We start from the raw sequence: 15,313 nt of genomic DNA on the forward strand, positions 1-15,313 counted from the left end.
TTCTCCAGGCAAGAATACTGGAGTGTGTTGCCATGTCCTTCTCCATGATAGTAGTAAAGCTTTAATTTTTTTTAGGAAGGAATTAAAACCTGCCTGTGTGCTGAGTATGACAAATTATAAAGGTAGTACATGAATGATTTAAGTTTGGGAAAAGTTTCTTTCAATAGCTGCTTTTGCAGATTCAGGTTTTCTTAAAGTAGAATGTATGTGTAAGCAACAGAGTCTTGAGGAATGGGGTGAAAGTTGAGAAACTTCTATTAAAGTCTTCATGTTAAGGTCTTATGTAGACAGTCTTTTTTTCTTTGGCAGGTAGAGTAGGAAGGCTACAGAATGATTTTTAAAGTGATTGCTTTGTTCAGCCTGAGGGCTTCCCTGGTGGCTCAGACAGGAAAGAATTCACCCTCCAATGCAGGAGACCTGGGTTTGATCCCTGGGTCCGGATGATACCCTGAAGGAGGAAATGACAACCCACTCTAGTATTCTTGCCTGGAGAATCCCATGGACAGAGGAGCTTGGTGGACTACAGTCCATGGGGTCACAAAGGTCAGACGTGACTGAGCAGCTGACACTTTAACTTTTTGCTCAGACTGAATGGTTTTTGGGTTCATTTGTAAAAGCCTCTTGCTTTTGAGCAAGCTCAGAAAACCTACCTTCTTTGGTGGGCAACTGGTCAGAAGAGAGTTGCTGTCCTGTGCGTCCATCTAAAAATGAGTCCACAAACTGGCAGTGATCTTCCCCGTGGCCTCTCTGATCGCCTATGTTATAAAATTTTCCTGGAAATTAAAAGGATCATGAGGTATTTCTTTGATTTGGGACAACTCTGAAATAAATTGTTTCAAATAATCTGTCTTCCATGTTCTTGTACTTCCCCACCTGTTCATTCTAGTTCAAGTCACAGTGTTCTTTAAGGGAACAATAGAATCTCCCAGCTGCATCCTTGCTTTTACTCTTGGCTTTCCCTATTCTTCCTCTCCTCCTCCTCACAGATTAGTCATCTTTTAAACATGCAACTCAGATAATAATTGCCTTGATCAATCTCTCCAGCAGTCTTCTGTTACACTCAGAATAAAACCCAGTCCCTACCCAATTTCCAAGCTCCACGTGATTACGCACGCCTGCCTGATCTTCCTGATGTTACTCAGCCTCAGCCATGCTGGTAAACTGGAGAGGGGTTTCTGCTACAGGTCTTCATGTTACCTTCCCTCTACTTCTGCTGCTTTATCCCTTGGTCTTTCTTGGTTCCTTCCCAGTTTTCTTCTCAGCTTACCTTTTCTTCTCAAAAGGTAAGTGTTACCGTTTGAGGAAAGCTTTTCCTAAACATTTTAACTAAAGGAGCTTTCATTCCATTCCACCATTTTCTTTCATCCCTTTTTTCCTTTGAAGTACTATGTGAAATTCTTATTTACATATTTGTTTTCTGTCTCTCCCCACTAGAAATGGTTGGGAATGCCAAGAAAATGACTTTGTAAAAGTCATATGTTAATATGTAGCCTTATAAAAGGGGCAGGAACAGTCCTGCTTTGTCCCCAGCAACGTCAAAACAAAACATATATTATTTGTTAAATGATGGAACAAATGTCTACCTTTCTATGTTGGGGTTTAAAATTACTACTGTATGAATACAGAAGAGGAAAGAACCCATTTAGTCTGGAGCAAGGGGTTATAGCCCTTCTGGCTGATTGTCTTAACCTTGCTCTTGTCTCTGACAGACTTAAAATATTAAATAGGTCATACTCCTTCCATGATTATTGTTAGATACACTCGTTTTACTACCAGTAAGCTTTTCATTCTGGATTGGCTGTAACATAATTGAGCTTGGATATGACTAGTTTCTCTACATTCAACTTTGCCATGATGGCACTGTTTCGAATTGCATTTTCATTATTTACCTTCTTACAGCATTTCTCAGATCCTAAGATTCCAATAACACCTTACTCAAAAAGAAAACCCGTATTTCTGTCGTGTCTGGCAGAATCCATAGAAAAGTCTAGGTCACAGAATGCTACAGAGCATTTCCTGGTCTTACCTGTGAGGGAGTCACTCAGGTAAATCTTGTATCTGAGAGAGTTGCACAGCTGCACCCCTACAAACTTCTTATACCATGTCCTTTTGACATACTGTTTGCCCTTACATTCTGAGTAAGAGTCTGAGTTAAAGGGTCTTTCGGTCCATATGGCATCTCTTCCCGCTGCATAAAGAAAGCACATGGTTTGAGTTTAGTATCTAACTTTGGGTCCTGAAGAGCTATCTTAAAAGCTTTTTAAAAAAGCAGTTTGCAAAGTTCATTGTCAACCTGCTGATACCTGGTTTTCTCCAGTGCTAAATATTGGAGTGAAAAAATACAGGTGTTTAAACACGTAAGCCCCCCATTAATTTTCTGTTAATAGTGAGGTGAATCTTGGAGCAGTACGTGTCAAACTTGATTAGTTTCTTCAGTGCTCAACATAGCATCATGTTAGGAACAAAATTAGGTTTCTTTTTCTGAGATAAACTGTTTCAGTGTAAACAGTTGCTTTAATGTGACTTGTTATTAAAAATGGAGATGAGTTTGACAGAAAACAAAATTCTGTAAAGCAATTATCCTTCAATAAAAAAATAAAAGAATGGATAACCCTAACCCTACACAGTGGAATATAACACAGCAGTGAAAATAAATAAAGTCACAAACAAAAGTGGAATTGAGGGTGCTATATCTTAAACAGAAGATTTGAGCCAGTCTGTTATATGAATGAAAAGCAGGTTTCAGAATACTCAACTTGTTCCCAAAACATCATAGGCTGTCAGTATTACTGAACATTTTAGGTAAGCATTCACAGGTAATTGAAGAAGACTAAATGGACTAAAGTGAAATCATGACTAAAATTCTACCATGCCCATTTAGCTGAATCACTGTAGAAAAGCATGCAGTTGTGTTCTCATTGAGGTAGGTACTTACCAGAAACTGGCTCACTCACTCTTGGGTCAGCTGAGGAGAAATAGCAAACAGAGTCAGAGTTTATTAGGTAAGTCCCAGTATTCCAGTGATGTGGCAAAGAAGATGGGTGCTTAACAGATGTTATGGAGTCTTGGACAACATACACTCCTACTAAAGTCCAAACTTGAAAATTGTGAGTTTTGTTTTGGGGATGGTTCTGTGTTGGAGAAGCTCAGCTATGTCTTTTATATGTGGTTTAAGTAGTTAGGAGTCTTTTTTGCTGTACTAGATTTTACTTCCACTTTCAAATCTTCCTCTTTTTAGCTTCATAAAAAATCTATTGACAAAATCACCAGGATGCCATGAACTGCAGTTGTGGAGATGTATCTTAAGGAACTGGAACGGGCCAGATCAGAATATTTCACAGCTGTTCATCATAAAAAGCTATCACATGAATTCCCATTCTGGATACAACTGGCTCACTAAGTCTGACATTCTGATTCTAGGCATAGAGAGGAGCATTCATTCACTATTGAGTATAGACCTTATACTTCCTCTCTTTTACATTGATAAGCCTAGCATTTTTCTGACATGAAAATAAACGAGGAAAAACCCTGGTGTTGCTTCTTTAAAAGGTACCTTCATTGGTTTTTCAAATAGATGGGTTTTTGAAATCAAGAAATGCTTTACCTCGTTTAGCTGGTTTCAGACAAGCTATGCAAACACTGTGACCCTTTATATCTTTGTTGGGAATTCCGGCTGATGGAATTACCTGATTCAGTACTGAATGCCACTGTGTTGCTGGGTGGCCCTTCACCAAGTGGGTTTATGGGTTTCACCTGGAATTCATAGCTGAAGGGGGAGAAAAAGAGAACAACATTCTTCAGAAGTAGGAAACATCTGGTCATACTTAATGTTCCTCCCAATTCTGTTTTGAAATCATCATGATGTTGAATGGACTTATGTTCTAGAAGCAGCTTCAGGAAACTGTTCAAACAGCTTGTCTGTTTTCTAAAAGAAAGGGGTTAATAAAAAAAACAAAAAAAAACTTCTCTTTTAAAATCTCCAAATTAACAGAATAAAAATAGCTGAGGAGGTTGTTAATAGACATGCAGGAAAGCAGTATTCGGTGGACCCAGGCTAATTACAGTAATTAGGAGTCTCAGTTTTCTTCAAAGGATTAACTACTTCCTGGGAGCAAAGAATTGCAAAACTCCCAACTTGGGTTGTTGCCTTAGACTTCGTGTTTCTTACCGTGGGGTTTGAACTATGTATGTGAGAATCACATGATAGAGTTGTAGTGGAGAAAGTTTAAAATGCAGATTTTTTTGCTCTATGGTAGCTACTGAATCCATTTGTGAGGGCTTCCAGAAAGGTATTTATAGTAAGTTTCTGAGGTGAATCCTGTGGCCACTGACACATGAGAACTAGATAAACTATGGGAACTGATGCATATGAAAATACTATGTTGCAGGAAGTTGCTGATTATATCACCTGGAACTCGCATCTTATGTGGATCATACGAAGTCACGATATATCCTGAGTAATGGCATGGTAATGTCACCTCAGGATAAGCATGGGCATAAAGACACCCCCCTCTCCCTCTATAAACCAGATTCATATGGACCAGGTCCTTAACCTTTTATGTTAAAAAAACAAAGGACAAAACAAGCTCATATCCCTAATAGTTTGTTTGATTTCTGTCCTTAAGAATTATTCACTAAATTGCTAGGCAATATTTGACAAATTTCACCCATAGAACACTCAAGCAGAGCAAATCCTTTTAAATTCAAACAGTAAAGCTGTTTGCTGTTTGCCTGAAACTAAGAGTTCCTTTTAGTTGCAGACTTGGTAGGAAAGTAGTTTCAAATGTAAAACCAGCTTGAGTCAGCTGAGAATTGTGAGTTTCAAAATTTTGAAAGACTTTGGGAGATAATTCCCCTTTTTGAAAAGTTTATAATTGACTAAGTGCAGAACACACACACAAATTTATTAAAAAAGTGAAAAACAGAAGGATGACAGCTCTCAGTTTGGTACAGAGGATAACCAAGTGAGCAATAACAGGAAAACTCTGGGGCTCAAAAGATTTTTGGCTACTGAGGCATTGCATTAAAACACTGCTGCAATCTACAAGGAAGACAGATTCTAGTATTACAATGTCAACCACTTTTTGAGTGCTTCCTATGTACTCAAAAAGTACACTACATATAAAAAGTAATACAATACACACAAACCCCAAGAAATAAGTATTAATCCTATTTATCAGTTGAGAACAATCAGGCTCTTAACTATTGTACTCATTGCTTTTGCTTTTCTAAACTTCCAAACTTTGTGATATAGAAATTAAAACATGCAGTTTTTATAGTGAGAGACTGCACATGAAAGAATTTTTGTAAACTAATCAGCTGGTAGAAGGTGTCGTTATCCTTTGCATAAGAGACTGCTGATATAAAGCCACCCATCTCATTTAAATAAATTGCACATACATCAGGTGCTTTGGCATAGAATATTTCCACAGATTAAATTCTAGCTCAGAGGCCTCATGAACTTATAAGAAAGAAAGAAAAAATCATCCCACTATGGTGAACTGAAAATGGAAAAAAGAAATCACAGGCATCTAGACTTTGATTCAAGTGGGCAATGCATTCCACATTCTAGGCCACTGCCAAAAATCTCTGCTTTGGCCAAGTCTGATGAAATTATTTCCGTGTCTTTTTTATTTCACAGTTATTTACTCTTCAGCTATATTTGTAGTATGGCCACAAACTGATAAGCTACTTTTGGGGGCTTTTTTTGGCCACCATTTTATGATACTTGACAAGTTTTGAAGAAATTATTTTAAACTAAGTTTAATTAATAGCATGGGAACTAAAAGGCAGATATTTTTGGCTGCCTTTATATTAAACAATATAAAAATGGTATATTTTAAAAGGCAAAATTTTCCCCAAGAAGCACATTTTGTCATGAGATTTATGACACTGTAGGTATAAGAGTAATGTCTTACATAGAGAATAGACTTATGGACATGGGGAGACGGTGAGATGTATGGAAAGAGTAACGTGGAAACTTAAAATATGTAAAATAGATAGCCAAGGGGAATTCGCTGTATGGCTCAGGAAACTCAAACAGGGGCTGTGTATCAATCTAGAGGGGTGGGATGGGGCTGGAGATGGGAGGGAGATTCAAAAGGGAGAGGGTATATGTATACTTATGGCTGATTCATGTTGAGGTTTGTCAGAAAATTCTATAAAGCAATTATCCTTCAATAAAAAAAATTTTTTTAAGTAATGTCTTAGAGAAAATATTGATTGCACATAGGAAATAAGCATAGCATTTTAGCTATGCAAAAATGCTTGCAGAAGAAAATTATTTGAAATAAAAAGTACAGAATAAAATTTCAAATAGAATATTTGGAAGATAAGAAACACAAATATTAGGGGAAAAAGATGAAAAATGTGAGAAAATACAGGAATGAGCAGATTATTTCAGGGAATACAAAACTAGTAGATTCTAGAAGAGAGAGGAGGGGAAAAGGAAGGTAGGAAATTACCCTAGAAGTTTTTAAGTAATTTCCCATAACTGAAAGACATGGGTTTCTAGGTTTAAAAGGCCTAATACTTGCCAAGCAATAAGAAAAAAAAGACTAATGCATAGAAATTGCAAAATCTTGGAGTACTAGGATAAAGAGTAGATCTTAAATGTTTCTGAAAAGAAAACTGGTCACATTCAAAGAATCCAGAATCAGAATGACGTGTGACAGCAACTCCAGAAGTTAGAAAACAATGGAACAATACTTTGAAGGGTTCATGTTATCCAACAATCTATGTTTAGTTAAACAGTATCAGAGTAGAGTAAAGCACAGATATTTTCAGACACATAAGGACCCCAAAATAACTTCTATAACCTCTCTTGAAGGTGTGTTTCTCAAGAAATGCCAGAAAGCAAGGGAGTAAACAAGGAAGACATGGACATAGGAATTATCCTTAATGTAGGAGAGAGACAAAAGATGATGGTGAGGGGTCCCAGGAGATGTTGCCATGAACAAACACATGTAACAGGTGACTCGAATGTTTGGCCATTTGGAGAAATATTCTAGACATACGGATTTAATTAACAGAAGAAACACCTAAAATAATTGAAAAAGAGAGGGTGTACTAAGATGTAATAGGAGGCCCCGAGCCCTCCTCCTCCCACAGACACATTGAATGTACATCTGCACATAGAGCAGTTCCCTCTGAAAAAGATCCAGAAAGTAGCTGAGCAACTCCTCTACATTGGGGAAATGAGAGAATACCCGTATCAAGATGGGCAGCAAGGGTTGGGACACACTGGCCATAAAGCCCACCCCTGACACAGCACCATATAATCAAGAGGAAACCCCCAACTTCTTCCTGAGGAGCAAAGGGTTTATAACCCACATCTAACATCCCAACTTTTAAGACTCTCACCTGAGGGATGGGTCCCCTAAGCACCTGGCTCTGAAAGCCAGCAGGGCTTGTGTTTATGAAAACCATAAGGATATAGCAAATAAGCTGTTCTTACAAGTGCATGAGCAGTCACGATGGCTATGCCCTTACTGGATAGCAAAAGGGCAAAATCACCTATTTTTTCTGCCAGTGTTAAAAGACAATGCCTGAGGGCCAGGATTTTTTTTTTTTTTTTTTTTTCAGGGCCAGGATTTTAATTTAGCAAGTATCTGGGGCCTGTGATCCTCCCTGGAGACCAGGGAAGCCATTGGAAAGTTGCTGGTATCTCCCTGGAAGGAGGTTGTAACATGTTTGTGCCCTAAGTTTATAGCTTCCATCCAAAGGGATGAATCCTTGGATCACCTGACTGATAGCCAATGGGGCCTTGCATTCATGAGTCCCACAGGACTGTGGCAAAGAAGCAATTTTTAACTAGCTAGTCCCCTAGGGCTCAGCACAGAGGGAGCAGACAAAAATGCCCATCTTCCTATTTTTCCCTGAAAGGGGTTTAACTGCATAGTTTAAAAGCTGACACCTGAGGGTGAGGCTTCTAGTTTTAGCACATATTTAGAGACTAGCTGTGATCTTCTCCAGAGACAGGGAAGTTGGCAGACACCTTCTCTGCCTTCTCCCTCCAGCCTGCTCCAACAATAAAAATAAATCACTAATATGTCCCTGGAAGGGACTTGTACAAATGGCTGAGTCTCAGCTTTCACAACTACTGCCCAAGGGATAGGTCTCCATATTGCCTGCTCTGAGAGGCAATTTGTGTTCACAAATACACAGGGCTAGTGGAGAAGGCAATGCCACCCCACTCCAGCACTCTTGCCTGAAAAATCCCATGGATGGGGGAGCCTGGTGGGCTGCAGTCCATGGGGTCGCTAGGAGTCGGATACGACTGAAGGACTTCACTTTCACTTTTCACTTTCATGCATTGGAGAAGGAAATGGCAACCCACTCCAGTGTTCTTGCCTGGAGAATCCCAGGGACGGGGGAGCCTGGTGGGCTGCTGTCTATGGGGTCGCACAGAGTCAGACACGACTGAAGCGACTTAGCAGCAGCAGCAGCAAACAAAGAACCAGTTTTTAATGCACACAGAGCATACTTCCTACCTCACCCCACTCCCCGCCCCAACTATATCCTGGGTTCAGCAGGCAAACAGCCATCTCCTAGTGTTTCCCTAGAAGGGGCTTAACTACTTGATCTCCCAACTGCTACCTAGTGTTAAGCTTGTAATCAGTCTGCATCTAGATGGTGACTGTGATTCTCCCCTTTGGGACACTAATGAGTTTTGGCACACCCCCAAATACTACGAGTCACTAAAGCTAAAGAAAGTTGCTTGGACAATCTCAGAGGTTTGAGAAACAAGTAGGAGCTCAGGTTCAGTTCAGTCACTCGTGTCCGACTCTTTGCAACCCCATGAACTGCAGCACACCAGGCCTCCCTGTCCATTACCAATTCCCGGAGTCCATTACTAGGGAAGAGAATAAGAAGAAAACTCTCTCCTTTTTTGTTCCTTAACAAGGATGACCCTCAGAAATTAGTTTTGGGTAACATTAGATGAAGGGGCTTCCCCTGTGACTCAGCTGGTAAAGAATCTGCCTGCCAATGCAGGAGACACAAGAGATGTGAGTTCGATCCCTGGGTCAGGAAGATCCCCTGAAGGAGTGCATAACTATCCATTCCAGTATTCTTAACTGGAGAATTCCATAAACAGAGGAGCCTGGAAGGCTACAGTTCATGGTTGCAAAGAGTCAGACATTACTGAGCACCTAACACTTTCACTTTTCAACATTATATAAAATATTGAAAAAATAAAAGGCATATTATACCTCAAGTAAAATAATTGGCTTAGTTAACCATCAGCAACCCCATGAACTACAGCACGCCAGGCCTCCCTCTCCATCACCAACTCCCGGAGTCCACCCAAACCCATCTCCATCAAGTCAGTGATGCTATCCAACCATCTCATCCTCTGTTGTCCCCTTCTCTTCCTGCCCCCAATCCCTCCTGGCATCAGAGTCTTTTCCAATGAGTCAACTCTTCGCATGAGGTGGCTAAAGTACTGGAGTTTCAGCTTCAGCATCATTCCTTCCAAAGAAATCCCAGGGCTGATCTCCTTCAGAATGGACTGGTTGGATCTCCTTGCAGTCCAAGGGACTCTCAAGAGTCTTCTCCAACACCACAGTTCAAAAGCATCAATTCTTCGGCACTCAGCCTTCTTCACAGTCCAACTCTCACATCTCTACATGACCACAGGAAAAACCACAGCCTTGACTAGACGAACCTTTGTTGGCAGAGTAATGTCTCTGCTTTTGAATATGCTATCTATGTTGGTCATAACTTTCCTTCCAAGGAGCAAGCGTCTTTTAATTTCATGGCTGAAGTCACCATCTGCAGTGATTTTGGAGCCCCAAAAAATAAAGTCTGACACTGTTTCCACTGTTTCCCCATCCACTTCCCATGAAGTGATGGGACCAGATGCCATGATCTTCGTTTTCTGAATGTTGAGCTTTAAGCCAACTTTTTCACTCTCCACTTTCACATTCATCAAGAGGCTTTTTAGTTCCTCTTCACTTTCTGCCATAAGGGTGGTGTCATCTGCATATCTGAGGTTATTGATATTTCTCCCGGCAATCTTGATTCCAGCTTGTGCTTCTTCCAGCCCAGCGTTTCTCATGATGTACTCTGCATATAAGTTAAATAAGTAGGGTGACAATATACAGCCTTGACGTACTCCTTTTCCTATTTGGAACCAGTCTGTTGTTCCATATCCAGTTCTAACTGTTGCTTCCTGACCTGCATACAAATTTCTCAAGAGGCAGATCAGGTGGTCTGGTATTCCCATCTCTTTCAGAATTTTCCACAGTTTATTGTGATCCACACAAAGGCTTTGGCATAGTCAATAAAGCAGAAATAGATGTTTTTCTGGAACTCTCCTGCTTTTTCCATGATCCAGCGGATGTTGGCAATTTGATCTCTGGTTCCTCTGCCTTTTCTAAAACCAGCTTGAACATCAGGAAGTTCACGGTTCACATACTGCTGAACCCTGGCTTGGAGAATTTTGAGCATTACTTTACTAGCGTGTGAGACTAGTGCAATTGTGCGGTAGTTTGAGCATTCTTTGGCATTGCTTTTCTTTCTGGCTTGGAATGAAAACTGACTTTTCCAGTCCTGTGGCCACTGCTGAGTTTTCCAAATTTGCTCTCATAGCACTTTCACAGCATCATCTTTCATGATTTGAAAGAGCTCAACTGGAATTCCATCACCTCCACTAGCTTTGTTCATAGTGATGCTTTCTAAGGCCCACTTGACTTCACATTCCAGGATGTCTGGCTCTAGGTCAGTGATCACACCATCATGATTATCTGGGTCGTGAAGATCTTTTTTGTACAGTTCTTCTATGTATTCTTGCCACCTCTTCTTGATATCTTCTGCTTCTGTTAGGTCCATACCATTTCTGTCCTTTATCGAGCCCATCTTTGCACGAAATATTCCCTTGGTATCTCTAATTTTCTTGAAGAGATCTCTAGTCTCTCCCATTTATGGCTGCACTTTGCTGGAGCAGCTGTTAAGAGATACCCCATGCCCAAAGTAAGAGAAACCCAAGTAAGTGTTTGCAGCCGGTTGGTGTTGCAAGAGGGCATCAGAGGGCAGACACACTGAAACCATACTCAAAGAAAACTAGTCAATCTAATCACACTAGGACCACAGCCTTGTCTAACTCAATGAAACTAAGCCATGCCCGTGGGGCAACCCAAGATGGGCGGGTCATGGTGGAGAGATCTGACAGAATGTGGTCCACTGGAGAAGGGAATGGCAAACAACTTTAGTATTCTTGCCTTGAGAACCCCATGAACAGTATGAAAAAGCAAAATGGTAGGATACTGAAAGAGGAACTCCCCAGGTCAGTAGGTGCCCAATATGCTACTGGAGATCAGTGGAGAAATAACTCCAGAAAGAATGAAGGGATGGAGTCAAAGCAAAAATAATACCCAGCTGTGGATGTGACTGGTGATAGAAGCAAGGTCCGATGCTATAAAGAGCAATATTGCATAGGAACCTGGAATGTCAGGTCCATGAATCAAGGCAAACTGGAAGTGGTCAAACAAGAGATGGCAAGAGAGAATGTCGACGTTCTAGGAATCAGCAAACTCAAATGGACTAGAATGGGTGAATTTAACTCAGATGACCATTATATCTACTACTGCAGGCAGGAATCCCTCAGAAGAAATGGAGTAGCCATCATGGTCAACAAAAGAGTCTGAAATGCAGTACTTGGATGCAATCTCAAAAACGACAGAATGATCTCTGTTCGTTTCCAAGGCAAACCATTCAATATCACAGTAATCCAAGTCTATGCCCCAACCAGTAACACTGAAGAAGCTGAAGTTGAACAGTTCTATGAAGACCTACAAGACCTTTTAGAACTAACACCCAAAAAAGATGTCCTTTTCATTATAGAGGACTGGAATGCAAAAGAAGGAAGTCAAGAAACACCTGGAGTAAGAGGCAAATTTGGCCTTGGAATACGGAATGAAGCAGGGCAAAGACTAATAGAGTTTTGCCAAGAAAATGCACTGGTCATAACAAACACCCTCTTCCAACAACACAACAGAAGACTCTATACATGGACATCACCAGATGGTCAACACTGAAATCAGATTGATTATATTCTTTGCAGCCAAAGTGGAGAAGCTCTATACAATCAGCAAAAACAAGACCAGGAGCTGACTGTGGCTCAGACCATGAACTCCTTATTGCCAAATTCAGACTTAAATTGAAGAAAGTAGGGAAAACCACTATACCATTCAGGTATGACCTAAATCAAATCCCTTATGATTATACAGTGGAAGTGAGAAATAGATTTAAGGGCCTAGATCTGATAGATGGAGTGCCTGTTGAACTATGGACTGAGGTTCGTGACATTGTACAGGAGACAGGGATCAAGGCCATCCCCATGGAAAAGAAATGCAAAAAAGCAAAATAGCTGTCTGGGGAGGCCTTACAAATAGCTGTGAAAAGAAGAGAAGCAAAAAGCAAAGGAGAAATGGAAAGATATAAGCATCTGAATGCAGAGTTCCAAAGAATAGCAAAAAGAGATAAGAAAGCCTTCTTCAGCAATCAATGCAAAGAAATAGAGGAAAACTTTCCTAACCAGGGTAAAGAAACATTCAGACCCAGGAAAGCTAGAGAGTTCCAATGGAATCCAAAGAGCTCCATATCAACATTAATAGACCTGCATTAATGATGATTAAATTTTCAAAAGTTAAAAATAAGGAAAGAATCTTAACAGCAGCAGGGGAAAAGCAACTTGTTATGTACAGTGGAGTTCCCATAACAATATCAGCAGATTTTTCAGCAAAAACTTTCAGGCCAGAAGGGAGCAGCATGATACAGTCAAAAGTGCTGAATTAAAAAAAAAAAATCAGCGAAGTTGGTCTTCAGAATTAAAGAGAAAATAGAGTTTCCCAGACAAATAAAGGCCAAAACAGTTCATCACCACTACATCAGCCTTACAACAATGTTAAAGAGAGTTCTTCAAATAGAAATGGAAGGATGCTAATTAGTAACAGGGAAACATAAAAGTATAAAACTCAATGGTAAAAGTAAATATGCAATTACATTTAGAGTACTCTAATGTTAAAACTGTGGAGAGTAAATCACTTATAACTCTAATGTGAGAGTTAAAAAACAAACAAAAATACTACAATAACTATAATTGCAATAATTAACTAATGGATATACAGTGTAAAAATGTAAATTATGACATAAAAACAAAACGTGGAGGGAAGAGTATAAAAAACAGAGCTAGTGTGTGTTTGAAGTTGTCATTAACTTAAATAGACTTTATGTAAAATAGACTTATGATATTTTATGTAAATCTGGCAACTACATAAGTAATAAGTAATGGTAACTACAAAGTAATAACCAGTAATACATATACACACAAAAAGAACAGAATCACAGCATAGCACTACAGAAAGTCATCAGATCACAAAGGAAGAGAAGGAGAGATGAAGAAAGGAAAAAAAGAATTACAAAACAAAATAGTAATTGTACGTCCATATCTAACAATAATTACTGTAAATGTAAATGGACCAAACTCTTTAATACTTCAAGATAGGTCACATGTTAGGATGCAAGACAAGTATTAATAAATTTAAGAAAATTAGTATCATATACAGTATATTTTCTAACCAGAATGGTAAGAAAATAGAATTCAATTTAAAAGAAGGAGTTGGAAAATTCACAGATATATGGAGATTAAATAACAAACATATGAATGAAAAACCAATGAGTCAAAGAAAAAAAAATCGAGAGCAATCAAAATATATCTTGAGCCAAAGGAAAATGGAAAGACAACATAACAAAATTTATGCAATACCTCAAAAGCAATTCTATGAGAGAAATTTATAGTAAATAAATTTAACAAATACCTATATTAAGAAAAAAAAGATATCAAATAAACAACCTAACTTTACACCTCAAGGAACAAGAAAAAGAACAAGCTAAGCCCAAAGTTAGTAGAAGGAAGGAGATAACAAAGAGCAGAGCAGAAGTAAAAGAAATAGGGACCAGAAAAACAATACAAAAGATCAGTAAACTAAGAGCTGGCTTTTCAAAAAGATACACAAAACTGACAAACCTTTAGCTAGGGTAACGGAAAAAAGGGAGAGCTCAAGTAAAATCAGGAAATCAGAAATAAAAGAGGAGATGTTAAAACTGCTGCTGCTGCTGCTAAGTCGCTTCAGTCGTGTCTGACTCTGTGCAACCCCGTAGACGGCGGCCCACCAGGCTCCTCCGTCCATGGGATTTTCCCGGCAAGAGTACTGGAGTGGGTTGGCATTGCCTTCTCCGGACATTAAAACTGGTGCTACAGAAATACAAGGGATTTGGGGAGATCAGTGGACAATTATGAACAATTATACGCCAACAAATTGAATAATCTAGAGGAAATATATAAATTCTTAGAAACATAAAACCTATCAAGACTAAAGCATGAAAGAACAGATCATTTGAGTAGACTAATTACTAGGAAGGAGATTGAGTCAGTAACCAAAAACTTCCCAAGAAACAAGAGCCCAGGACCAGATGTTTTTACTGGTGGATTCAATAATTAACACCAGTCTTTCTCAAACTTTTCCAATAAATTGAAGGGGAGAGGGAAACTCCCAAATTCATTTTATGAGGTCAGCATTACCCTGCCAGACAAGGACACTACAAGAAAAGAAAATTATAATCCAATATTCTTGATGAAATATAGATGCAAAAATCCTCAACAAAATATTAGCAAACCCAAGTTCATCAATACATTAGAATCATCATAAACATGATCTAGTGGGATTCATTCCAAGAATGCAAAGATGGTTCAACATTCACAAATCAATGTGATATACCATATTAACAAAAAGAGGGATAAAAAAACTATATGATTTATATGACCTAAATAGATGCAGAAAAAGCATTTGAAAAAATTCAACATTCTTTCTTGATAAAAACTCTCAACAAACTTGGTATACAGGGAACATGCCTCAAGATAATAAAGGCTTGTATGATAAGCCCACAGCTAACATCATACTTAATGATGAAATGCTGAAAGCTTTTCCTATCTCAGAAACAAGACAAGAATCCCTATTCTCACCACTTTTATTCAACATAGCACTGGAAGTCCTGGCTAGAGCAATCAGTCAAGAGAAGGAAATAAAAAACACCCAAACTGGAAAGGAAGAAGTAAATTTTTTTCCATTTGCAGATGATGACATGATATTATATGTAGAAAACCCTAAACACTCAACCAAAAAGCTGCTAGAACTAATACATTTGGTAAAGTTTAGGATCCTGTATTAATATATAGAAATCTGTTGGATTGTTTGTATACCAAAATTTATCAGAGAGAGAAATTAAGGAAACAATTTACAAACAATTTAGC

The 15,313-nt window shown here is 39.0% G+C and overlaps 1 protein-coding gene across 20 annotated transcripts in view; it reads right to left on the reverse strand.

Moving 5' to 3' along the window:
- ABI3BP (ABI family member 3 binding protein) overlaps positions 1–15,313 on the reverse strand; it is a 293,162-nt gene that overhangs the window by 2,227 nt on the left and 275,622 nt on the right. For all 20 annotated transcript variants that reach the window (XM_027560481.1, XM_027560135.1, XM_027559801.1 and 17 more), the window contains 4 exons: positions 3,687–3,766; positions 2,936–2,965; positions 2,027–2,188; positions 651–773 (listed from right to left, as the gene is read on the reverse strand). In XM_027560481.1, coding sequence (XP_027416282.1) covers positions 651–773; positions 2,027–2,188; positions 2,936–2,965; positions 3,687–3,766 — 395 coding nt within the window. The remainder of the gene's footprint in view (positions 1–650; positions 774–2,026; positions 2,189–2,935; positions 2,966–3,686; positions 3,767–15,313) is intronic.

This window comes from Bos indicus x Bos taurus, chromosome 1, assembly GCF_003369695.1.
Source record: "Bos indicus x Bos taurus breed Angus x Brahman F1 hybrid chromosome 1, Bos_hybrid_MaternalHap_v2.0, whole genome shotgun sequence".
Classification (NCBI taxonomy): Eukaryota; Metazoa; Chordata; class Mammalia; order Artiodactyla; family Bovidae; genus Bos; species Bos indicus x Bos taurus.